Source organism: Pieris brassicae, chromosome 11 (assembly GCF_905147105.1).
Source record: "Pieris brassicae chromosome 11, ilPieBrab1.1, whole genome shotgun sequence".
NCBI classification, from domain to species: Eukaryota; Metazoa; Arthropoda; class Insecta; order Lepidoptera; family Pieridae; genus Pieris; species Pieris brassicae.
Genome location: NC_059675.1, coordinates 6,665,392 through 6,690,590, shown reverse-complemented (window position 1 = coordinate 6,690,590; position 25,199 = coordinate 6,665,392). Strand labels below are relative to the sequence as shown.

The following is a 25,199-nucleotide window of genomic DNA, read 5'->3' as shown; positions in this document are numbered from 1 at the left end:
ATCGTTATCGAACCACCTTCACGTGACAAAGTAGCGAGAGCAGTCTTAACTCTGGCACCAGGGCTTGACTTAATAGCTGCAGAAATGTTAAAAGCGGACTTGGCTACTACCGTCGACACGCTGACACTTTTGATTAGCAAAATTTGGACCACCGAGAAGCTTCCGAAGGACTGGAATAGGGGCCTTCTTATTACTGTGACCAAATAAGGTGATCTAAGCCTTGCTCTCGGCCCCTTCCAAGGTTTTCTGCAGAACTATCTTGGACAGTTTGTCTGCAGCCGTCGAGCCTCTCCTTCGCAAAGAACCAGCTGGCTTCCGGCCTAACCGCTCGTGTAGCGAATTAATACTCTTCGTATCATACTGGAACAGGCATCAGAATGGCAGAGGGAGATTTATCTTACCTTTGTTTACTTCGAAAAAAGCCTTCGATACGCTGAGATGGAGTAGCATAAGGTCGCGACTATCTAACATTGGTGTCCGGCCAAAGATAGTTAACCTAGTTAAGGCCAGCTATAGGAACTATTCTTGCAGACTCACGATGGCGGCGAGGCGGGATTTACGGGACTCAAAATCAACACGCGGAAAACGATAGTAATGCGTGTTGGAGTTGAGAATCGCACGCCATTGCGGATGGGTGTAGAGGACGTAGAAAGCATTCAAAAATTTGTTTACCTCGGAAGCATCGTGTCTGAAACTGGAGGTACATAAGAGGACATCACTTCACGCATTGCAAAGGCCCGAGCAACCTTTGCACAACTTCGGCCTGTATGGCAGTCACAGATGTTAACGCGTCGAATCAAGGTTAAAATATTCGGATCCAACGTCAAATCTGTGCTGCTCTATGGGTGTGAATCGTGGAAGGTGACCAATAACATCTCGCACTGACTCCAAGTCTTCGTTAACCGCTGTCTTCGCCGTATTTTGGGCATCTACTGGCCTAAAACGATCTCTAACGAGCAACTTTGGGAGCGCTGCTGAGAAAACCCAAACAGCCAGCAGATCAAGCGACGTAAATGGAATTGGATAAGCCATACACTCCGAAGGAGTCAAATACCTATATAACTCATATTCCCAAGCAGGCGCTTGATTTGAATCCGCAAGGAAAACGGAAGCGTGGCCGTCCCAATCAAACCTGGCGCCGAACAGTTAACAGAGAGCTCAAGACCGAACGCGATGGACTCACTGTGGACGCCCTCTGCCCCATCTTGGGGTTATAAGACATTAAGTAAGTAAGTTTTCAAACCTTCCGATTCTATGACCATAAACATTTTACATACTTGCATTTTAATTAGAAAACCTACTATGCATTATTTAAATGATTAACATCTCCTTGTGTGAATAGACTCTCATACTTTTATATGCCTACAGATACAGGGCCATTGTGATTATCTGTCGGATAAAAGAACTTAATAAAAAACAATATATTTTATACATATTTCTTTCTATTTTTAAATAATTTTATAAGTAATTGAAATATATCGACGTATGTTAGTAGTTTTGCTAGCTGATTGATAAGTACAATTATCAATGTTAATATTTGTACTATGACAAATTGGGATATAGATGTGCCGATTTCAAGCCAGCTTCCAGTGTTCGTTACACAGTACAATAATAACAAACCCATTATATTTGAGTATATCAGCACAATTATGTGTGTATATCCAATTGGTGCCTGTAACAATAAATTCAATTCTACAATAATATTTAAACAATTTGATTAATTCCCTAACAATGAAAAACTTTGTTGATGGTTAATCATTTTATGATTAAGTTTATATTTACATACTATTGGTTTGGCTAAGCTTTCAGATTATCAAATTTTATATTTATTGTTTTCTTGTGCAAAGAAGTGTCAATAAATAATCTGTCAATAATAACAACTATTGAATCACCACTTTTCACTGAGTAATATAAAAAACCATATTACTGAATAACATTTCATTGAATCTCATAATTAATGGTTGGAGTTGTAGTCTCTTCTATGATAGTTTAAATAGTACGACTAATACAGACTAATAAAGACGATTAATCAAGTAGTAAGCTATTAATATACATCTCTCATATAAGGTAATTTACCCCACAGTTGCAAAAAATACATGGGGTATTTATTACAACTCCAATCAGAAAGAAACAACACGAACGAAAAAAGTTACGTTATTTTTGTACTTTGGTTGCAATTCATATACCGAGTTCAACCCACAAAATTCTTAAAAAACCAAAAAACTTAAGCCAACCATTTCAGGGGCTTGAGACAAAATTACTTTGTGACAGGCGTGACCCACTATTGCTAAACGAATGTGTATTGTAAAGTTCACGTGCTAAAACGTAAGCTAATGTTTCACACATATCTTTGGCGGTAGTGGGTCACGCATGTCGTAACTGATTCCGTCTCATAATGACTGAGTACATACCTTAGTTAAGTTTTGTATAGCTCTAAAACAGCAAGCAACACTTAGCTGTGTCGACAATGTCTTCATGACTATTAAACCTGTGATTAGGAATGGTTGGAACGAAGTTGTAAAGCACAAAACCCATCTCACTTCATATGAATTTAACGAGTCTATGTTCCCTGTGCCAAAATATGACAAAACAATATATAATAACTGTATACATTTAAGGAAATGTGTTTACTTAATAAGTTTCCTAAAATATACGGCTTTTGTGGCTTTATTTATAACAGAAGACATTTAAAGTAATAGACCATAAATGTTCGTATAAAAATAAATATACTGAAAGTTCAAAATACCGTTCTGGTTATAGTGTGATGGCGGTACAGATATGCTTATTTATCAATATACAGATTTTATTTTACAACGAATATATATCTAAAACATTTTTAAATTCATAACATCATATACCCAGAATGTTCAACATTAGTAAATTTAAAAATACTCTACAGGTATTGAAAAATTATTGATTTCAAGTAGGTTACGAAGATTTTTAGACGAATTTAAAGTTTCCACAGCGCACGGGATACAGATTTTTTAATGGATATTTTTTTCTCACCTTGGGTTATATTATTGCATTTTTATTCGGTATCCGTATTTATTTTTTGAAAATATAGCAGTCATTCAGTGAGATGAAGCTTTCTAATTCTGAATGAATTTTTGAAATCGTAGCTTTCTCCAGTAGATTTTGTGTGAAAACATTACAAACATACACGCAAACAGTGGCGTAACTATACCATCTGGGGTAGATTAACTAGAGAAATAAACCTTATTAAATTGAGATATAAAGTTTATTAACTTGAGCAATAAACTTTATCAACTTGAACAATACACTTTGCCAACCTGAGATATAAACTTTATCAACTTGAGAAATAAACTTTATTAGCTTGAGATATAAACTTTATTAGATTGAGATATAAACTTTATTAACTTGAGACAAACTTTATTAGATTGAGATATAAACTTTATTAACTTGAGAGAAACTTTATTAGATTGAGATATTAACTTTATTAAATTGAGATAAAAACGTTAACAACTTGAGATACAAGTAGCTTAACAACAGGGTAGCAGAGCTGGCAAAATGCCACGGGCCCCCGACCCAAGACCCAAGACCCTGCCCAACAGGACCCGAGCTCAAAAAAATGGTATTTTTATTTCATTATAAATGTATGCAGGGTTCCTCACGTTTCCTACACCGAAAAGCTAGCGAATAAATAATGAATGTATTGAGATGTTATGTGTTATGGATGAATGCAATACGCATTGGGCTAGCGTGGGGACTACAAACCATTGCCTCTCGCCTAAGAGAGGAGTTATTATTGTGGAGTTAGTAGGACTTATACAACGTGTATTACGTACGCTGAAAATCTCGAAGTTTATTAAAATTAAACTGAGTTCAACGTGACGATTTTCACTGATAAGGCCCCATCAAAATTAAACCTTTTTCTTTAAAAAAATTGATATCTCTCTATTATTATTCTTTTTTTAATTATTTTTATTTTTTGATTACTGTTATTTTATGTGTTTCTGCGTGTGTATTTTGCTAGTAATAAATTGTATGTCTTTGTCTAAAAAAATTGCCACGGGCCCCAGATGGTATAGTTATGCCACTGCACACAAAAACACAAATGTTACCTCTTTATAACATTGGTATAGATAAAACAGCTATTAAATTTTATTTGGTCGAGCGTTTCTTTGAGAGGTGAATTCATACGTCTAGTTTTGGTTAGAATATATGTTATAAAGGATACGAAGAAGAAAGCTCTTCTAAAATCATCACTGCTAATACTCCTTTCGAACGATGTCAAATGCTTCTGATTTCTTTTTTCATCTGATTCAAAATAGCAGTCTATAATCTGAAAATGGAATAATTAATATTAAGAAACTTCTCTCACATTAATAAGAAAATACACCAAACTTAAATAAAGTTTCAAAGGCGGTCAATCCATTTTTTTTTTCATATGACATTTGACACATTGTCACATTCAAATATTATCAGGATATCTATAATCTATATCCTCCTTTGACTAAAAATAAAAAGACGTGGGTCAGAATCAAAAGGTAATAATAAAGCAAGGTTACCAATGAAACAAATACCTACAGGCCAAGACTAAACGGTACTGGCGCCACTGGATACTTAATAATAATTATTATACGTCGCAATACGATTAATAATAATGATATATGGTTTGTTCAAAGTACCAAGTCATTGTTTAGTGAGACATCCAAAATTAAAGTTGCCATGATTATCAACAACGAATCAAAGACGAATTATATGGACCTTTAAAAAGTATCAATTTGTCCTTCATCCTATCCTATCCTATCCTGTCCTATCATTTTTAATCCCAAAAAAGTTAAACGAAACTAGCAAATTGTTAGACCTCCCAAAATCCATTTATATCATGTTTCAATTAAATATAAAATAAAACAATGGCGCTATAAGGTCTCAGACTTTGTTATCTGCTTCTTGATCATTTGTTAATCTAATAGGCAAGCAGGTGATCAGCCGTCTGTCCTTGACGCACGCCGTCAACATTTTGTGTCTAATGCAAACCCATTTCCTCACGATGTTTTTCTTCTCCGTTCGAGCAAATGTTAAAAGCGCAAAAAGACAATTGGTGCACAGCCAATCCAACTTACGACTTCAGGAATCCTTCAATGAGTAATATTAAATCAGGAAGAATAACCCGCAGTTTTCTACAAGATAATAACCCACACAAAACCGTGTTCACTTGGCATGGGACCGTGTACCAGAATCTTCAATCGATCTTGAGTTAAAGTAAACAGCTTACAATAATTAAAATTAAACGTCGGAATACGATTAATAATAATAATTATATAGCACAAAAAATATTATTAGTCTTAAAACATGAATGATACCTCTTTATTGCCGATATCAAGTAATTTAAACTCGATATACATCCAGCAAGTGATATTAAATATTAATGCGATGATAAAGAGTCCTTCATGCGCCACGGACATTAGCAAATAAAATATTATAGTTGACGAATTAATTCCAAGAATACGGTTATTCATTTTCCTTGTATACATCAGAGGTAATATGGGTAAAAGGGCTAAAATAAAATACATTAAACATTGTATAAACGGTATTTTGGTTACAAAACTGGATCGCCATTTTAATCATCTTGTATCGACAATTTAAGGCGTATAAAGAGATCCCGAGCTTAATAAAATCCATTCTGAGAATTCTTCAAAACTTAAATATGAAACAAAAATTTGTAATAGTGGTGTTCAATATCCATTGCTTTTCCGTACTGAACATTTACTACGTGACTTCTTAAAACAATAGCGATTTCTAGCTCAATGTGTGTGTTTTATTGCGCGATATCTAGATAAACGATAAGTGCTATTGATATTGAAAAAATGATATCGAATCGCATAGGTTACGCTACAATTTATAATTTAATAAAGCATTGCTACACATATTTATAATACTTACCACCAATAAACCAACAAACTGTTTGCAAAACCTGTGAAATGGGAGCGCCATGAGCAAATCTCTTTGACTGGATGTATATAATCTGTAGTGCTATAGTCAGTACGACCATATGGACAATACTAAGTATTACATCTCGTATACCATGTTCGTTATCAGTATGGGGGCTAAATATAAACCATACGTGATACAAAAGTACCAGTAGCCAAAGAAATCCTCCCAGAAATCTGCAAATAAATACATTTATGGTTGTTCAGCATCATAATCTTGATATCAAATAAATGAACAAGTTATTTAAACCTGTAACATTTGTGCTCTTTAAAATTATAATATTATGGGGATGTAAATTACCCCCTTATTCATAAAAATAAAATCTAGTCTAAATATAGTACAGATAATATACAGAAGTAATATTTTTCTCTTTCTGTCAAAATGTATTTACGGTGTGATGAAAGAGACAACTGAGTAACTTGATTAAAACAATGGAATTGCACTTATTATTTTTTATGGGTGTAGGGTATTTTTTTTTAATATTTATTATTTTTAGTTTTGTTTTAAAAGGGATTGTGATGTTGTGACCATTTTACCCCTGAATTTATATTTGGAAGTCCAGATAAAACTTAAAAAATAAGTAAAATTTTTCCTAGGTAATTAGGATGTAAAATCATAATATTCGCGTTATAATATGCAAGGATACTTACACTAATTCAATAAATACATCCTTTCCTACAACAGGACTAAATGAAAAAATGCTCAATAATAAGCATCCAGTGGGCCACGACAAGTATAGTATTGTTTTTATATTATGTTTGAATCTGGAAAATGTTGGCCATAAACTTATTCCCAAAAGTGGAATACTAAGAACCCATCTGTAGGAAAAGGAAAAGCCCTGAAAATAAATAACATTACTCTATTTATGAGCTCAATTATATTAAATTGACTTAAAATTATGATACCAATTTATAATCAAATAAACCCCTTGCCTTCAATCAAATAATAGGACTTTACTAAAATCGACACATCTAGGCCAAATTTATAATAATGTTTAAGGTAACCATACAGACTATAGAGGTTTACCCTTTTACTAATTTTTTTAGGTAAGCTTTATTTAATTTTATGAGGGCCTCAACAAGTTTAAAGCAGTGGATTCAAGCAGTAGTATTTTTTTCTAACTTACTATTGCAATTGATCCTATTGTATAGCATAGAACACCAATAATCAAGGTCCAGAAATGCCTCCTCTGAATAAACATATTATATGTTTGTATCCACAATTCTATGGGCGATAATGAATGATACCAAAGAAATATTGGCAAATTAAAGTATATATAATACTGTATAGGTAAACTTTGTGCTAAAACAAATGAGCCTATTTAAAAAATAATGAATTCAGAGTATACCTATGTCTATAGCAGAACTGAAGGGAATCCTAATGTCATCTTTCACGCACTTTTTGTTTATCTGGTTATGAAACATTATTTCATATAATTAAAGAAGAAATTTACTTACCATAAATTATAATACTGGATAATATAGTTGTAAATATTGATAATCCTAAAATACTCTTATCTACAGTCTTATAGACATTAGCTGTCACTTGATATTTTTTATTTGAAACATCAATTTGTGAAAATACTGATTGTTCCATCAAAATCCTCAATAAATATGTTATCCATCCTAGGAAGGACACTGTTATTGTAATCAACAATGGAGTTTGATAATAATTGTGGTAATAAATAAGTCCCAAAAGACTAAGGTTCATTATCTCTTCACTAAATATAATCAATTGTTCATACTCTTCATGTTTTAACAGCATTTCTGTAAAATGTAATAACTCATCAACTTTTCGTCCATCCAGAGGTTTGTAAGGATTATATAAAATAGATAAGGCATTAGCTTCAACATCAAGCCTCTTTTGATTGTATTGTGAAAGGAGCTGTCTACTGTTACTATAGACTGCTTTAGCTTTATTTGATAATGTTAGATTCATCAGATTTGGTTTAAGCTGACCCTAAAAAAAAACAATATTTTTCAGTAAAACATATTTAAATAAAAAATATACAAAAATTATAATTGAGTACATGTACACATTTTCTACTCTATATGCACATTGCACATATTATTTCAAGGATATGAGATATGTTAATAATTTACTTTCAAGTAAATTTTAATAGATGAATTAATAAAAAAAATAATTCTGTACAATACAATAATCTGACTTTACAGTGAGTCATAAACTAATATTTTAATGAGTCAGTGAACTTACAATAGAATTGACTGGAACTGGAATAGAGAGAAATGTAGCCATTAGTGGTGTCAAATCAGCTTGATTCAGATCAAATCTATGTTCATAAAACATTGTGTTAGTTTCTTGATCTATATTCTTCTCACCCCATATTTTTTCCACTCCTGATCCCCAGAGAACATAGGGTGTTTTAGTCTCATGTTCATATCCAGTGCCATGAGAACCTAAGACATAACATAATTATGCCACAACACAATTTTAAAACATATCTAAATATTTTATCTTTATTCTAATATATTACCATTTTAGGAATTGTAAACATTTCCATAATCAAACAAAATAATTTATTTGTATTAAAAACAATACTCTCAGCTCATCTTTAATTTTCGTTTATATATTAGTAAAATTGTTAGGCCATGTACTTTTTTTAAATATCCATACATTTTAATTACTATTATTTATGTACTTTAAGTACATATAATTTTGGTATAAGTAAAATTTTACCCCAATCAGTCATTCCATGATCAGCAGTCATAAGAAATGTGGTCCTTCCATCATCCTTATAGAAATCTCTGATTAACTTTTCTATATCTTTAATTCCTTCATCAACATATTTTAAAGTAGTCAAGAAGTTTCTGTAAATGATAATAATTTATAAATTACAATGAAAAAAATAAACTAAATTATGGTATTAGGAAATTAATGGTTTAATCTTTATTTATGATAGGTACTTACTGAGTCTTGGGTTTGTGTGTATGACCAGCTGTATCAGTACCTAATAGATGCAGAAAAAATACTATCTTATTGCTATGTAGTTGTTCCATAAGTTGCCCATTATGTTTTGCATTTGTAAAGAAATGTTTCACAGAAACAAACACCCATTTGTCTAAAAGGGTTGTGTTTTTATCAGAACTATAAGTTTGGTCATATGGATCAAACTTTTGAACAAAAATATGGTCTTCTAGCTTTGGATCCTTTGTAAATATATCCACAATATCATATGTACCCCAGCACCAGGTATAAGAGCTTTGATTAAATATGGAATCAAAGTCTACTGGGTTTTCTTTCCAGCCTTTAGCTACAGCTGAGGGATCTTCATAGAATCCAGCAATTATTGCTACATGGCCTGGCCTGCTCTCAGTTGGTACTCTAGTATTTGAAATTCCCCAACGCCCCTTATTATTAGCAACTGATCTGAAATAAATTTCCAGTAAATAACATATATCTTTCTATCTTAAAACAATCAAAGCCAATACTACCAAAATTTTACGTACCTCAAATATGGCATTGTCGTATAGTTAAGAAATGATTCCGCTCTTAATCCATCAACCACAAATAAGACAAGTCTATCAGAGAGGGGTTCATGTGTTGGGTGGTAAGGTCTTACATTTTTAACAATAGGTGATTTAAAATAAATGTCGAAAATTGAATAGAGAAATACGATATGTATAAAAATACCCAGCAAAAACATTGTTTTTGAGGAATTATACAAACATTAATTTCCTCTCATGATTATCGCCTAGGATGCTTCCACCACAAATCATAATGCACTAAATAATAAATAAATTCGCTTGTATTGGAAACCGCAATAAAGATACAAAAAACTAATTTTAAAATTTTAACTTTTTTATTATAGCAAAATTTAAAGATTAACACCGCCCTGTTTTAATAGTGTAATATACAACCTTAAACCATAAATATTATTTCTGTATTCTGCAAACTTCGCCCACAGACTACTGGAGATACTAATGCATAGACTACAATTACTACTCCTTGTTGTAAGTATTAGGTTTTACGTTATAGACTAGCCGGAGACTACAATACTATGTAGGTACGTAAAACAAAGGTAAAATTTATGGTACCGTTATAAAGATAATCACAACGAATACTGTGAATAACCTATAACCTGACCTACAGTCGCGAAACATCAACAAAGTATATGAACCGTAGCGTAATAGTAAGATGTCGACATATATTGAATACAATTAAGCGAAGAAAAAAATAAAAGTTAAATGTTAGAGCTTTGATCAGACTTAAAATAATCGCTACTGATATCAGGCGCTGCTCCAGCCGAGAGTAAATCATACATTTCTTCTTCTTGGCATATTTTCAATTTATCGAGAACTTCATCACATGACGTTCTTTCCTCTAAAACTTCGGAAAACTGTAGTCCTAAAGTGGTATAAAGTCTTCGAATTTGTCCTGCGCTTAGCCAACCTCGATTACATGGATCAAAACTTTTGATTACTGCTTCCAGATGTCTGGAACCATTTAATATATTAAAATACATTTAATTTACATACAAGCTTTACAAAAGTTTAGGTATATTTCTATAACCTGGCTTCATATAAAACTGGCGCTGATCCATGTCCTGATCGAAACAACATACAATCATCGATTAGCTTCTCCAAAAATACAACTGGTTTTTTTGGAGCATGAGATATTAATTTAGTAAGCAGAAATCGTATAATCTCTGGAATACGACGTTCCCTTAAATATTTTTCTGTTCTTGATACTGTACTAAGCATATATTCCTTGCGCACTGAAATCAGTTCATGTTCAGAGGGTGTACCGGGTTCAAGATAACATTTGCAAATAGGATACGAGGTAAATTCATTGTATTTTTCATATACGCTTTCTTCTTCCATTGTCTTACAAAAAGTTTTATAATACAGGCGTATATTCAAGATATCTGAAAGTAAACCTATTTTTGATAAATAATTAATTTTGGTATATTTTTATTGACCAAGAAAATGCATTGAAAACATTGTTTATATAAGTGTCAATGTCTTATATTTAGTTTTCTTATTCTACGTTCAAAATAGGTACCACATAATAATTACCTAATCACATATAGTGTCGATTTTTTATTTTTTTATTGTCCTCGTAGTTAATAATTTTATTTTCACAATTTGTTAGAAAAATGAGGTGAGATGGTAATAATGATTTCAGAAACTCTACATAATATATTATATATAATAATAAATTTCCCAGTATGTTGAGAAGATTAAAAATGAGTATTTTTTTCATTATCCGTCTTTATCATAGAGTATTTATAAGGTTTTCAAAATGTTTATTCAGGATTTAGGCTTTAACGAAATGCAACCTCTATCGAAATTAATTCTCAGCAAATTCAGATTACTTCAAATTGATAATAAAATATTGGCCAGTAATTACTAAATGTAAAATGACTGATGTCTTAATAGCGTAGAGATTTAAAGCTAATGCCCGGTTCACATAGCATTCCAGCGCTAGACTGGAATAATGTGAACCTGCACTGGAATGTACCATTCCAGTGATCAATCCAGTCCAGTTGACTGGAATGACGGTCTATTTTTCATTCCAGCTATCCCAATCCAGCGCCACTGGAATAGTGTTGTAGGTGATTAGTACATGTCGTAATGAAACAGTGAAGTGTCCTGACAAGGACAGTTGTTAAACGTTATCGTCATGAAACAATAAAATGTTCTGAAAAGAACAGTTAATTGGCGTTATCGTAAGACCACGATATGGAACTGTTCTGAGAAGAACACGTTCGTACCCTTCGACGGTTGCGCGCAGAAAACGACAACTTTTTGCCGCGGCTCGATTTTATCGTCTACGCACCCTTCGCATTTTGGTACCACATGTTACCACTAGTGGCCAGTGTAGGATAATTTTTGTATATAAGTGTACAGTTTTTAAAAATTAAACACATTCCACATTCCATCTTCACCTCTTCTCAACGAATTATTAGGAAGTTTTATTTTAACCAAATAAGGACCAATCAACCTAAACCAAACGACCCTAAAGTGTGAACGGCCAATCCAGTGCTTGAATATTCGTTTAACAGTGAACAAACATTGTTGTTATTTTATGGAATTTTATAGGTAATTACGAACAATGAAGTTAACTGAAAACCAAACTCTTCAATTTATTTCTTTATACAGAGAACATGTGTGTTTGTGGGATATCACTTCGGAATTTTATAAACACAAAGGCATGCGCCAATCCGCCCTGCACAAAATTTGTGGTGGTATGCAAATAGAAGGTTTTACAGTAGAGGATGCAAAAAATCAAATCAAAATCTGTATTCCAAGGGATCTTCTAATTTTAGCTGTTGCAAAAGCATTGCTGAGCCTCCTTTTTCATTTCTTTCGCTTATCCAAGTTCTCACCCAAATCCGCTTTTTTCTTTTTAGTTCTTCTTCCACTTCATCAACTACTTCTTCTAACAGTAATAATTGAACAGTTTTAAAACAATTCCTAAACTTCTTTCTTGAAAGCATTGTTACTGTAGTGTTACCGATCTAACAGCTTTTGAATGACTGGAATGACTCACTGGATTACTGGACTGGAATAATGTGAACCGAGCATAAGGGTGACTCTATTAGGTATGTCATAAACTGCTTGGTTATTGGATATTGGAGTCCAACACTACATGGAGTGATATTTCCTGCTACATGATATCGGCTCTGAAGCTTAGGTTGAATCGAAAATAAAGATTTTACAAATTTAATATAAAAAAATGTTTCGAATTCCCAATTTTAGCTGCTGTCAAATAGTCAAATACTTTATATTTGGTCAAATGACCAAATATGCATACTTAAAGAAATCATTATCCTTCGTAATATGTTTGTATATAATATCGCGGTCTCCCTTTCCTTACTATTATTATTTTAAACAGTGACTGACCGGATATAGAGCGTTGTTATTATTTTGTCAATGATCAGTTTGCTTGAGTGTTTGACATTGATGTTTTAAAATTTAATTTTGTAACCGCTTTTCAATTTCGGCTAGTAGGTATACTACCGCCTGTTCATTGTTAGTAAAATGATTGTTTACGAAAAAAATATATTGTTTTCTTAACAACAGATATGTGATATTTTTTCAATTTAATAGTGAGTGTCTTCTAAATATTTAGTCTAGTGGTGATATGTTAAAATACTACCGTAATTTAGTTTTGCTGGATTCGTTATAAATGTGTGTTTATTTAAAAAAAAAACATCTAAAATAATTAACACCATCAAATATGGGAAAAGACCTTAACGAGACCCTTATAGGGAAAATAGACGACGGTAAGTTAATATCCACTTGTCTGTCTTCTTTTAAAGATTTGCGTATTAATTTTTGCACTGACATTTAGAAATCCTAAATATCGAGTAAAACTTATAAACTATGTATAATCGTTATTTCAAGCAATCGATAATGATGTACGCAAAACTGCCCAGGAGATGGATACTATTCGGCAAAGAACAATTGCATATGAATATTTATGTCGCCTTGAAGAAGCGAAAACATGGATGGAGGCATGTATTAAAGAAACACTTCCTCCTGCTGTGGAATTTGAGGAATGTCTTAGAAATGGTGTATATTTAGCTAAGTTAGGCCACTTTATTGCACCTGATGTGCTCCCTTTTAATAAAATTTATGACATTGATCAACGCAGATACAAGGTACTAAATTTCTTAAAATTGTTGTTGAACGTATCCAATATTGACGTACATTGAATGTAATGAAATGTCATAAATATTTCAGGTACTTGGGCTGCAGTTTAAACATACTGATAATATTAATAAATTTTTACAAGTACTGAAGTTAACAGAACTACCTGTGGTAAGAGATAGTTGTAGATTATCTATTCCATATAAAGCCAAACTTAATTTTAATAATCATAATATTTTTCCAGACTTTCCAACCAGAAACAACGGATATTTATGATAACAAAAATATGCCAAGGGTGATCTATTGTCTACATGCATTAAGTTCTCACTTGTTCAAAATAGGCAAGGCACCCCTTATTAATGATGTTTTCGGTAAAGCTGTTTTTACAGGTATGCACATAACTTTAGCCAGATAAATAGTTGATTTCTATGTAAACATTTTTAAATTTATTTTCGTTTTAGATGAACAACTTGATTTGGTTTCTAAAGACCTGCAAAAGTTTAAACACCCTCTGCCAGCATTTCAGAAAATAAGTGGACTCTTATCTGGTAACAATAATGATGGTAGTATTACCTATAAAGCACTAGTTGAACTTAATGATATTTTGGACTCTGAAAAACCTATAACAGCAGCTTTGTTAAACCCTCAACTTAAGTTAAAGCACATCCAAAATAAGTTAGTTGATGAATATAAAAATGTATTAAAAACTGCCAAGCAACAAAAAATGCAAGTTGCCCTTAATCATTCTTTAAATGATAGCTATGTCCCTGATGAATATAATGAGATATTGACATTAGTTGAGATACAGGGATACATAACAGCAACTAATTTTAAATATGCATGGAAGTCAGTATGTAAAGCATGTGAAAGGAATGATATCAACAGTTTACACAAAACATTTAATGAAGACTGGATTAAATTAAAAAGTTACAGTCCTGATAATCTTGATTTTTATTGTGATGTTATAAAAGAATTAACCGAAAACAGCAAAGATGTTGATGTTGAAAGTATAACAAATTGGCACAAAATATTTCAAAATATTATTAACGATGGCAACAGAAAATCACTTGAACATGTTGGACATAAAACAGCGATCGCAGATGTAAACAATGCTCTGGATGAAGGAACAACCGATGATTTGTACAGATCATTGACAAATCCCCATTTGGGACTAAGATTTAAAATAAACAGGTTTGCCATGCCTCTTTTATATGAAGAGATGAGGCTAGAGAAGTGTGAATTAGAAAAGAATCTGAATGAAAGTGAAATTGCAGCATCTGTGTCATATTTGACAGCAATAGCATCAATATCAGAAGCTTTAGAGAGGGGTGATGAAAATGCTGTATGGAAGACATTGAACTCAAATCAGGTTCATCTAGAAATGTTGCGTCCTCATTGCCGCCGCCGATACTTTTCAGCTTTAGTTTCAGCCCTTGAAGTAAAGTTTAGGGAGCAATGTGAATGTCCACTCTTAACTTTAGAAGATATTCGTGATACCATTGAAATGGTCAATGTTAAAGATGATGATAATGACGAATGTATGTATATTTTTTTAATATATATATTGCATATACCATTTTCTAGGACATATTTCAGTTGTAATGACTTTTCTATACAATATTTATTAAAATTGCTCTTTGCTTTATAAACATAACATATATTATTTCTTTCAGTGGTTCAGTTAGTAGATAGTATCAATAAGGCTGTTTCTGACGAGAATGTTGATGTGTTAATAAATTTATTGAAAAATCCTGCCTTAAAACTAACACTACCTTTGCATAAAGAGGAATATCATCTCTATATGAGGGTATTAAAGAAAAGACTCCTACTAAAAGAGGCCGAAAATCTGTGGTTAGACGATATTATTAAAGCTATTGATGACGTAAATGACGAATCGATTAAAGTAAAAGAATTCACTGAAGCTATTGTTGAATTCAATTCGTCTATATTAAGAAATGACGTAAACACATTTTGGGAATTGTTAACTTGTCCTTTACTATGTAATTCAAGTTTAGTGGAGAACTCGTGTCGAGACATGTATTTCCAAATGTTTTCTAAAGCACTGAAGAAAAAAGGTCATAATATATGTCCATGGATAGTCTGCCATACAGATGCTGGGAATACTGTGTATATAGATATGGAATCATTCACATATAGCTGGACGACACCAAAAGATTTTGTGCCTTATGCACGTTACTTGACTAAAAAAGATATACTACATGTTGTTCAGAAAACAAACAAACACCACATAAACACATATAAGCAGAAACATTTTGAGAAAACAGTATCAAAATTCCAAGCTCATTGTCGAGGATTCTTAATAAGGCAGAGAGTGAGAAGGCATCAGTACTTAAAAAATAATGTGGAAGCAATTATATATATACAGTCATGGTGGAGGCAGATTTTAGCCCGTCAAAAGTATGGTACACTTATAAAAATGAAGACAATTGAAGCAAAACTAAAACAAGAGAGGAAGCTTAACCCCTTAGTTTGGTATAAAGTGCAGGTAAAATTATTTATTCTTAAATGTTTTTTTGTAATGTTAATAATAAAATAAATCAATGGCGCTACTACCTTTTTAGGTCTGGGCCTCAGATTTCTGTATCTGTTTCATAATCATTTGTTAATCGAATAGGCAAGTAGGTGATCAGCCTTCTGTGCCTGACGCACGCCGTCGACTTTTTGGGTCTAAGGCCAGTCGGTTTCCTCACGATGTTATTCACCGTTCGAGCTAATGTTAAATGCGCACTTAGAAAGAAAATCACATGATGAATGGTGCACAGCCGGGGATCGAACCTAGAGTCGCATGCTGTAGCCACTAGGCCAAAACTGCTCAAATATTAATAATACATCATTATAATTCAGTAGTAATCTTGTTTAAATATCTATAAAATCATAAGAATACATATTTTTAAAATTTTAGCAAATAAACGCCAGATTCTTATGACGTCTTTATCAACAAATCAACGTTGATTAGTCGTTGGCGAAAGAGTACTTTGCCTCACAAACGGCAGGCTGCACGCGCTTGTAAACATTTTTATAATGTATACTAAGCAAAAACAATTATGTTATTGAAATTTAAGAATAATTTCTTAAGAAATAATATTAAATATAATTAAATAATAAAATAGGATTTTTTTAAAAGGGTTGTACATAAACGCAATGACGCAGATTTTATCTTTAGAAGTTCATGTAAATTTATTTCTGTTACTTGCGATTACGTGGTCATTAAATAAAATTGATCAACATCTACAAAATAAAAATTATGTTGCTGAAACCTTTTTAACTACTTCCCGTCAAGAATGGTGATTTTATTATAACCTTTTTGTAATAAATTAATTTCGTTTCAGGAGCAAAAAATAGTTAAAATTCAAGCCTTGTGGCGTGGACGACGTGCGAGACAAGCATTTACCTCCTTATTCCACTCTGACAATCCTCCACTTAGGGTTGTCAAAAAGTTCATTCACATGCTGGATTTCACTACAGAGGACTATGACAGAGAAATCGAATTGCAAACCCTTAAATCGGAAGTCGTGCATTCCATACGAAAAAATCAAGAATTATCAAAACAAATTGACGATATGGATCTAAAAATTGGTTTACTCGTTCAAAATCGAATCGCGTTACAAGAAGTTGCAGCACATGGGTTAAAACTCAATCATATGGTTAAGCATACGTCAATTACGAAGCTGGCTGTAAATAAAGATTCTAAGGGGACTTTAATGACTATTTCCTCAGCTGTTAAAGGGTTAAAGTCGTTAACCAAGGAGAGTAAGCGACTGTTAGATGGTTACCAACATCTATTTTACGAACTGCAGACCAATCCGACATATCTATCAAAACTTCTTTTTTGTATACCACAGAATAAGACAAATTCTTTTCTTCAGAATGTTGTATTGAGTCTGTACAACTTTGGGGCGTATACAAGGGATGAATATTTACTGTTAAAATTATTTAGGTTTACATTAGAGGAGGAAATCAGTTGTAAAGTAGCGAAACCATTTGATATTATAGCGTCAACACCCTTAGTACTTAAGATGGCTGTCAGTTTGTCCCGGCAACTGTCAGGGCTGAATAGTCTTCAAACAATAATTGGGCCCTTAGTTGAGAAAATTATTAAAGATAGAGAGTTAAATATCGAGACTGGGCCTATTGAGATTTATAAAGCGTGGAGGAATGAGACGGAAATGAAAACTGGTCAGATATCGTAAGTAAATTAGTATTCATTAAAATTGCAATGTTACACAGGATTAAAACAAAACACATCCACTTAATACACTAAATTTCCTATAGGCAAAAGGCGTTGTGTACGCTTTTAACATAAGTATTATAAATGATTATTAAATCTGTTTAATTATTCATTATCGACTATTTTCTCCAAGAGCAATATCTATGTAAAGTATCCTATTTTAACCCTAAAGTCGTGCGTTTAAACCTCTGCTCCGCTTCAATCAAAAATGAAAAAAAAAACGCGTTTCGTAATGTCGATCACGTACTTGCTTAACCAAGCCTATCCTAGCTGGGCTATTATGGAATATATTTTTAAAATAAATGCAAATAACAGGGATATAATTTTTTTAAAACACATCTATATTAGTATAAGTTTTTATATGTGCATTCTAACTACTTATAAATGGTTCAAATCCGTTCTCTGAAACTTAAAGACGCAATAAAAAAATCTGAAAATTCTATAAAAATACAGAGGCATCACAACCTTTTAGGTCTAGGATTCAGATTTCTGCATCTGTTTCGTGATAATTTGTTCTTTTTCTAACAGGCAAGTGCCGTAATACCGATTTTCACACGATGTTTTCCTATCTTATCATACCTAAGTGTATGATTGCGTACATAGAAAGTCATAAGTGAACAGCCTGGATTCGATCCTACGACCAGGCTTAATAGTCGCGCGCTAAAGCCACTAGGCCAACACTGCTGCCATGGTAAAAACATACCAATCCTATACCCATAGTTATATTACAGGAAACTTCCATACACAGTTACACAAGAGGAAGCATTGACATATCCAGAAGTCCAAACTCGCTTAGAAAAAGCTTTGACTCAATTAAAAAGTGTAGTTCTCATGTTCCTTGATAAAATTACTTCCTCGACCGACTTACTACCATTTTGTATTACGTATATGGCGAGAGTATTACACCGATCGCTGACCACTAAGTTCCCTCATACGCCTGAAAAGGATATTTTGAAGGTTGGTATTATTGTCGGACTTCAAGAAAAAGCAGTTTGACCTGTATGTGATATTGCTGGAATTGAACAATATTTCTTTTAATTAATTTCTAAGTAAAAGTATGTTTGTATGATTGGCCACAATAGTTTAGTGATATCGAGGTAACCCTTTTTGTTTAAAATTATATATTATATATTCCAACTGACGTTTTTGACGTTTGGGAGATATACACGCATTTCTAGAGGGGACATGTATTATATAGCAACATAGTTAAATAATGTCGATAGGTATTTGAAGTTGATTTAATTTTTTACCTTTAATATCGTCAATCATTTTTAATTGACTATGGTCCCTTATATCGTGTCATGTGGCTACTGATGTAGATCACTCGCCACTAGACAGAGACTGAGTGGCTATTCACTGATCCTTTTTTATAATATCCCTTTTTTTCTATTTTAACCAGCCAATACTGAACTGAAACAAAAAGATTCGTTATATTACATTTAGCATTATATTCGTTTCAAAGCGGGATAATTTAACTGAAATGAATTATTGTTTGTATTTATCTGTAAACAACAATTTGACAAACGGATATTATAGCATTATTATTATAAGTTAAATACAAAAATAGATACCGTTAACGCTAGTTATATCAGAATCCCAAGAACGCTAGATTAAAAGCATTGGCTTTATTTAACATGATGTGTTATTTAATATAAAGCTTTGAAGCATACAAAGCTCCAAAAGACATTAGTGTATTTCGAAAGGATGAGAAAATTATCGCTAAAATCCGTTTTCTATTACAGGTTATAGGAAATTTAGTATATTATCAGTTCTTTAATGCTGCTATTGTGGCCCCTGATGCATTCCACATAATAAACATGTCGAATGGTAGCAGTCTTACTACTGATCAACGGAAAAATTTGGCTTCCATTGCCAAGATATTGCATTTTTCGGCGGCGAATAAAGGGGTAAGAGGTTTTTTACGAATCAATTATATTGAAAACTTGAAAAGAATTAAGAAATTACATTATGTAGATAATTTAACAGCACTAATTTCCTTTATTCGTTTTTTATTTATAACTTTTTTTGTAGACACTCATCCACAATCTTATAAATTTTGGTTAATGGTTTAGTTTATTTGCACAGTGAAGATTGTCTTAATTCGCCTAGCCTAAAATCCTAAGATAAAAGGTTTCCTGTGTCTTATATCTAGATTATATAATTATGTATGAAAACATTAGTATAGACAAATGGTCGATTACATTTCCTCCTTAATAACTCTTAAATAGCATATTATTTTTGTAATATTTAGTTTCAATATCAAAGTGACACGATGCACAGAATCTTAAACAAAATGAGTCATAGGTGGAACCAATTGTTAGCGGTAGTTGATTTAGTTCTTAGGGTAGGAAATTAAACACTTCAATGATGACTTAATTCACTATAATTTACTTCACTGATTTTACGTGAACTGTATAACTTCAAACTTGTACGAAGAAAATGCCCGTGCGCATGTGTCACAACCTCTTTTATAATCACAACTCCCTCCTCCGACTCGACCATCCCACTTCGGGAAAATAGTCGAGTCATTCGTAACAACTCGTAAACAACCGAACGAGTGAAATGAGTAAATATTGCATATGCGCACTTGTAGCAAGATTCTTAAGAATATGTTTCATAAAAATGTTTAGAATTTAATTAAATTAATATTAGAAGCTAACACAATGTTGGTCAAAATCGGGAATTACGTTTAATAAATTCAAAAATTTCTAGTTTGGTGAAGAGTCAAGTCACCTCCGTTGCCTGAATCCGTTTATAGTGGACTGTCACGAGAAGATGAAGGAGCTGTTTAGACGATGCTGCCGTGGACCAACCCTAGAGGAATACTTCGCAGTTGACGAATACACCGAGGCCACGCTCATACACCAACCACATATTTATATTACTGTTCAGGTGACGTAACGGCTCTTTCGTCTTCTTCATATTATATAATTTTTTTGTGGTTGTTAACATTATACAGGTATAAGCTTCGTCAAATGTGGTACGCTTCTAAGGTCTAATAAGATGGTTGAAGCCGCCAATAGTGCACGAGATAGATAGATATTATTGATAGATATTCTTGTTTTTTTAAACCCGTAACAGTTATTGATTCGCCGGTAATTCGATCTAGGATCTTGCTGTTTTTATTTAGGCGGTGGTAGTACTCTAACTCGTTAGATTTTTCTAGTATTGATAGACGATTAAATTGTATTTTTTTTCAGTGTGTATGTGCTGACTAAAATATAACGTACACGTGTAAAAACGCGTAAAAACACACTTAGACGTACTGTAGGCACAATTTCTTTATAATTGGCACTAGACATGACAAAATTACTTCTCCTTGTCATATATATATCATGTTATACGTGTAATCGTTTTTACATTTGACAATATAAAATTTTAATTTAAATTAACAGGAAATAGTGGACACTCACGCCCTATTAATAGAGTACCAAGATGTGATTGCGCCGGACCCTGATGATCGACTCAACATATTACTTGACGACTTGGGAGAAGTACCCAGTGTGGCACACCTTGCTTCTAGGGACCTTAATTCGGTAAGTTTTTACCGCTTACCTATGAACACAAATGAAGAAAAAATCTAAAAATCTGTTCATTTTAAACTTGTTTAAATTTTTAATTAAAATTATCTACACGAGACCATCGTCGAAACGGTATGATAGTGATTATTTAATTTTGCTTCTTAAAATATTTTATTACTAGATGTGTCCCGAGTTAGTATGATCGGAGCGCAAATTTATATCACCCCTAACCTTTATATAATCCTCCATGACACAAAGACACTTTATCATATTAGTATAGATTTTCAAAAGCAGAGACGGAGACAATTCCCCAGATTATGGATTGTAGTTTAAATTTATGTCAAACGATTTTGATTTATTTTTCCATATTCCCTTGACGTTTACTTCAAAGCTTCGCTCACCTGCTAATAAGACAAGTCCACCGCTTTTATTTCCTCGCTTTTGTCCATTAAAATTCCTTTTCCTACTTCAATCTCTATCCTTCTATCTAATATAAATATTGATGTATATAGAATTTTAGCCAGTTTCATTTATCATAACAATTTAAAATTATAATCATTTATGTACTTATTATATACCTAATTTATCTGATCCTTTTCAAAATTCCGATCCAATTTCCAAACCAATAAAATAAATCTAATAACACATTTCCTCCCTTTTTTGCATGGCTGACGCGCAAACCGTGCAGGCCAAGAAAGGAAAAAAATGACAAGTCTAAATGTCAATTAACAACTTTGAAACATACGTCTAATAACAAAACCGCGGATATATATCTTTTTAATTTTTCAGACGGCTGACACAGAAGAGAACGCTCGACTAGAAGTGTGTTTGGCTCTTGTTAATAAATTTCAAACGCTCGCTGATGATATGACGGATGTGAATAAGCTGTTTATCAAAACCAAGGAGCTTTGCGTCGCCATAATACCTTTCCTCGGTGGTAAGTAAAAAATATCAGTATACCTTGGTATTACACCTTCATGTTTACCTTTTAAACCTAAACTCTATACTAATCATTAAATCCATTTATTATATATGTATTAAGTCTGATAATGAGTGAAAGTTATAATCGTTAAATAACCAGAACTTAATAATCGCAATATTTCTAGGTGAACATCTTTTAGAAGCCATATGTATAGGAACTACAAAAGAACAACAAGAGAAATACAATGAGAAAGTACAAAGACGAATATATTCGGGCCAAGCGCGTGCCGATGAAGCGATGTCTTTAAGAGAACATATCGCTAAACTAAGACGCAATCTTCAAATGCTTGAAGATGAAGGCTACGTGACGAGGGAAGATGGTTATCAAGCCCTAATAACATCTATAGCGTTAGATCTTTGTAATAAAGGGAAGTATCGACAAGCGCAGAGGCGCGCTCTAGCGACACTTACCCGAACTAAACAAAGTCTATCAGAGAAGACAAAGTACTATGAGGAGAAATGCAAGTCTTACGATCAGTATATTAAGTCATGTCTTGCTAATCTTCATGCTGGGAAAAGGTACTTTTTGAATTATTATTTTATATATGTAGGTAGTATAATAAATATGTTCATTGAATTAATTTTTTTTTTAATATGCTGCATGAATCTCAATAAGACTAACAAATTACCAAAAATGTATGTTATTTATTAAATACACAATAATATTGTACTTGACCATTGGTTTTTAGGAGCGTTCACGCCTGTTTAAGATCCGGGAAAGATATAAAGAAATTGAAGTCGAAATTGACTGTAAAGTATTCTGGTGCAAAATTGTTAGAACGGGGTATACTTCTTGAAATAGATGGACTTTCGACGTCGCAATTCAAAAACGTTCAATTTGAAATCGCACCTACTAATCATAATGGCGTATTTACGATTAAAGGAAAGTTCATGGGTGTCGAAATGGAATCTGTTGATATTGATATCCAGGATCTGCTGCAAAAACAATATGAGGGTAGTGCGATAATGGACATGTTTGGAAAAGCAAAAATCAATGTCAACCTACTAATATTTTTATTGAACAGTAAATTTTATAAATGACTAAGAATAAAAATCACTTTGCAATTGATTTTTATGTATTTGAGTATAATTCAAGCATGTGTGCTATACTACCCACACTTATCGGCCCATATTTTAAGTTATAACTTATACTAATGGTATATAGTAAATATCAGAACGTGTCCTTGTATGCGCTTTTATTCTTACAGCAGACTGACGAATTTTACCAAAAGGGGGTGAGAATGTAAAACGAAGGACGCAAAACGCAACGTTGCGTTCGATTGTGATAGGTCGAATGGATGTAATGCATTAAGTATCATGTTGCGTGTACGCGTATGGTACTAGAAACGCTGTTCCCCAATCACAATCGAATGGTACGTAGAATCGTTTCGTCGTTCGTTTTATATTCTCACTCCCCTGCTCACGTGATGAGTCAGTGTTAGTCTTGAAAAAACTGAAGGACAATAATTGGAGGTGTATGTTTTAATGAATCAAATGACAAATGAAATTTTCCATGTGATAATGTTAATTAGATTTTATGTATTTTTAGATGTTAATTTACTTTCCTGAGCAAGCCTATTTTTAGGTTTGATTTAAATACGTAATTTTGACCGTATTTGTTTTAATAATTTTATTTAATTTATGCATTATTGTGATTTTGAACATAAATTAAACTATGTACCTTTTTACACCAAAATATTATTATCTACTAAATTACTTATTGTGTTTTTGTTATATGATGAAATATCATTATACATCAAGCTTAATGATTGAATTTGAGAAAACGAATGTTTTATTATTTTTAAAACTTTCGTGATTTTAAAGTATTAATCAATTTTTTTTTTATATTTTTGTATTGGGTTTGTAACAACCACACCTTTTTATACTTTTTAAAATAAATGAGGCTAATATTAATTTGTTTTTTTCGACGTTCTTCTTTGGTTTTAATATCAATAGGATATACTATATACATAGTATGGTGAATAAACACAACATATTACATATTTTAGGGTTTCAACAATTAAGGAAAAGCTCTTGCTATATTCAATGAAACCAGATTTTAATATCTCAATTTTGATCTTCAGCTATCCAAAGATATATAAATATATCCGAAAAACAAATGTTAAGGTCGTTTATACCTATGTAGAAAAGAGTAGAAAATTCGCGCACAAGTAAAGGATGTATGAGTCTGAAAACGTTTATGTAAGAATTCATAATCATTAATATAGTTCTCGTAACGTAAAAGACCGCGGACGTGGAGACAATGTATCTACTCGGGAGTACAGTTCTCAAGAACTAGGCTAAGTTCTTTAGTCTAAGTTTGATTATAGAATCATAATAAGTAATTGCTTGTACTTTGGAAGACGTAAACGATCGCATCTATAATAAAAATGAGTAAAAAATCATATGAAACATGACAATAATATGTTGCACATACGTTTTAGTATAAATCCTGTAGACTTCACTTTTTCCATTAATTTATAAAATATTCAATCAGTGTTCCACGTATAGCCCAGACCCTTCCTTCTATAAGTGAAATAAACGTGCTAACATTTTTCTTGTGTAAAAAATATGAAATCAAGCGTAATTTTCTAAATTTTAACTAAATAGACATTCTATATCTACACTCACTTACAGTTTAAACTTTTCGTAAAAGCGGATCAAAAATTCGCGACGAACGATACTGTATACTTTTTGAACGATATGGTGAAATCATAAATATTTGCATCATAGTGGAAATTATCGTACAATTTACGTACGATAGTAATGTGTGTACCGTCGAACATCGTACGTAGTTGAAATGAAAGTACTCTGTAGTGTGTCAACAATATTTGATGGTAACTCAGATTTGATATATATGAGTGTGTGTTTGAGAAA

General features: G+C 32.5%; 2 protein-coding genes across 6 annotated transcripts; one reads left to right on the top strand and one right to left on the bottom strand.

The window, feature by feature from the left end:
- Positions 1-1,426: 1,426 nt before the first annotated feature.
- Positions 1,427-10,141, bottom strand: LOC123716083 (GPI ethanolamine phosphate transferase 1). Of its 4 annotated transcripts, XM_045671625.1 has the most exons (12): positions 9,423-10,141; positions 8,884-9,342; positions 8,653-8,783; positions 8,170-8,372; positions 7,413-7,914; positions 7,082-7,257; positions 6,606-6,793; positions 5,908-6,131; positions 5,328-5,521; positions 4,199-4,303; positions 2,412-2,603; positions 1,427-1,672 (listed from the first exon to the last, which is right to left on the bottom strand). In XM_045671625.1, exons 1-12 carry the CDS (start codon positions 9,617-9,619, stop codon positions 1,427-1,429), a joined length of 2,817 nt encoding a protein of 938 aa, XP_045527581.1. In that variant the 5' UTR covers positions 9,620-10,141. The 4 variants fall into 4 exon arrangements, 3 of the variants coding, with proteins under 3 accessions (XP_045527581.1, XP_045527583.1, XP_045527584.1); XR_006754512.1 differs by lacking the exons at positions 1,427-1,672; positions 5,328-5,521 and having other exon boundaries at positions 2,464-2,603; XM_045671627.1 differs by lacking the exons at positions 1,427-1,672; positions 2,412-2,603; positions 4,199-4,303; ... (1 more) ...; positions 5,908-6,131; positions 7,082-7,257 and having other exon boundaries at positions 6,623-6,793.
- Positions 10,142-12,893: 2,752 nt separating this feature from the next.
- Positions 12,894-24,023, top strand: LOC123716146 (ras GTPase-activating-like protein IQGAP1). Of its 2 annotated transcripts, none has more exons than XM_045671726.1 (14): positions 12,894-13,027; positions 13,326-13,582; positions 13,665-13,742; positions 13,816-13,960; positions 14,033-15,109; positions 15,245-16,077; positions 16,922-17,778; positions 18,552-18,777; positions 19,563-19,727; positions 20,533-20,712; positions 21,216-21,356; positions 22,131-22,278; positions 22,448-22,841; positions 23,012-24,023. In XM_045671726.1, the coding sequence occupies exons 2-14, from the start codon at positions 13,361-13,363 to the stop codon at positions 23,361-23,363; spliced, it is 4,818 nt and encodes a 1,605-aa protein (XP_045527682.1). In that variant the 5' UTR covers positions 12,894-13,027; positions 13,326-13,360; the 3' UTR covers positions 23,364-24,023. The 2 variants fall into 2 exon arrangements, with proteins under 2 accessions (XP_045527682.1, XP_045527681.1); XM_045671725.1 differs by having other exon boundaries at positions 12,901-13,204.
- Positions 24,024-25,199: the final 1,176 nt, after the last annotated feature.

Excerpts from the sequence above, each read along its gene's own strand:
- LOC123716083 (XM_045671625.1), bottom strand. The coding sequence starts at position 9,619 with ATGTTTTTGCTGGGTATTTTTATACATATCGTATTTCTCTATTCAATT. Across the intron at positions 5,522-5,907 it reads AGTTTGTTGGTTTATTGGTG|CCCTTTTACCCATATTACCT; the intron begins GTAAGTATTATA and ends ATTTTATTTTAG. Across the intron at positions 4,304-5,327 it reads TTGATATCGGCAATAAAGAG|ATTATAGACTGCTATTTTGA; the intron begins GTATCATTCATG and ends TTCCATTTTCAG.
- LOC123716146 (XM_045671725.1), top strand. The coding sequence starts at position 13,159 with ATGGGAAAAGACCTTAACGAGACCCTTATAGGGAAAATAGACGACG. Across the intron at positions 16,078-16,921 it reads TAGTTTGGTATAAAGTGCAG|GAGCAAAAAATAGTTAAAAT; the intron begins GTAAAATTATTT and ends ATTTCGTTTCAG. Across the intron at positions 17,779-18,551 it reads ATGAAAACTGGTCAGATATC|GAAACTTCCATACACAGTTA; the intron begins GTAAGTAAATTA and ends GTTATATTACAG.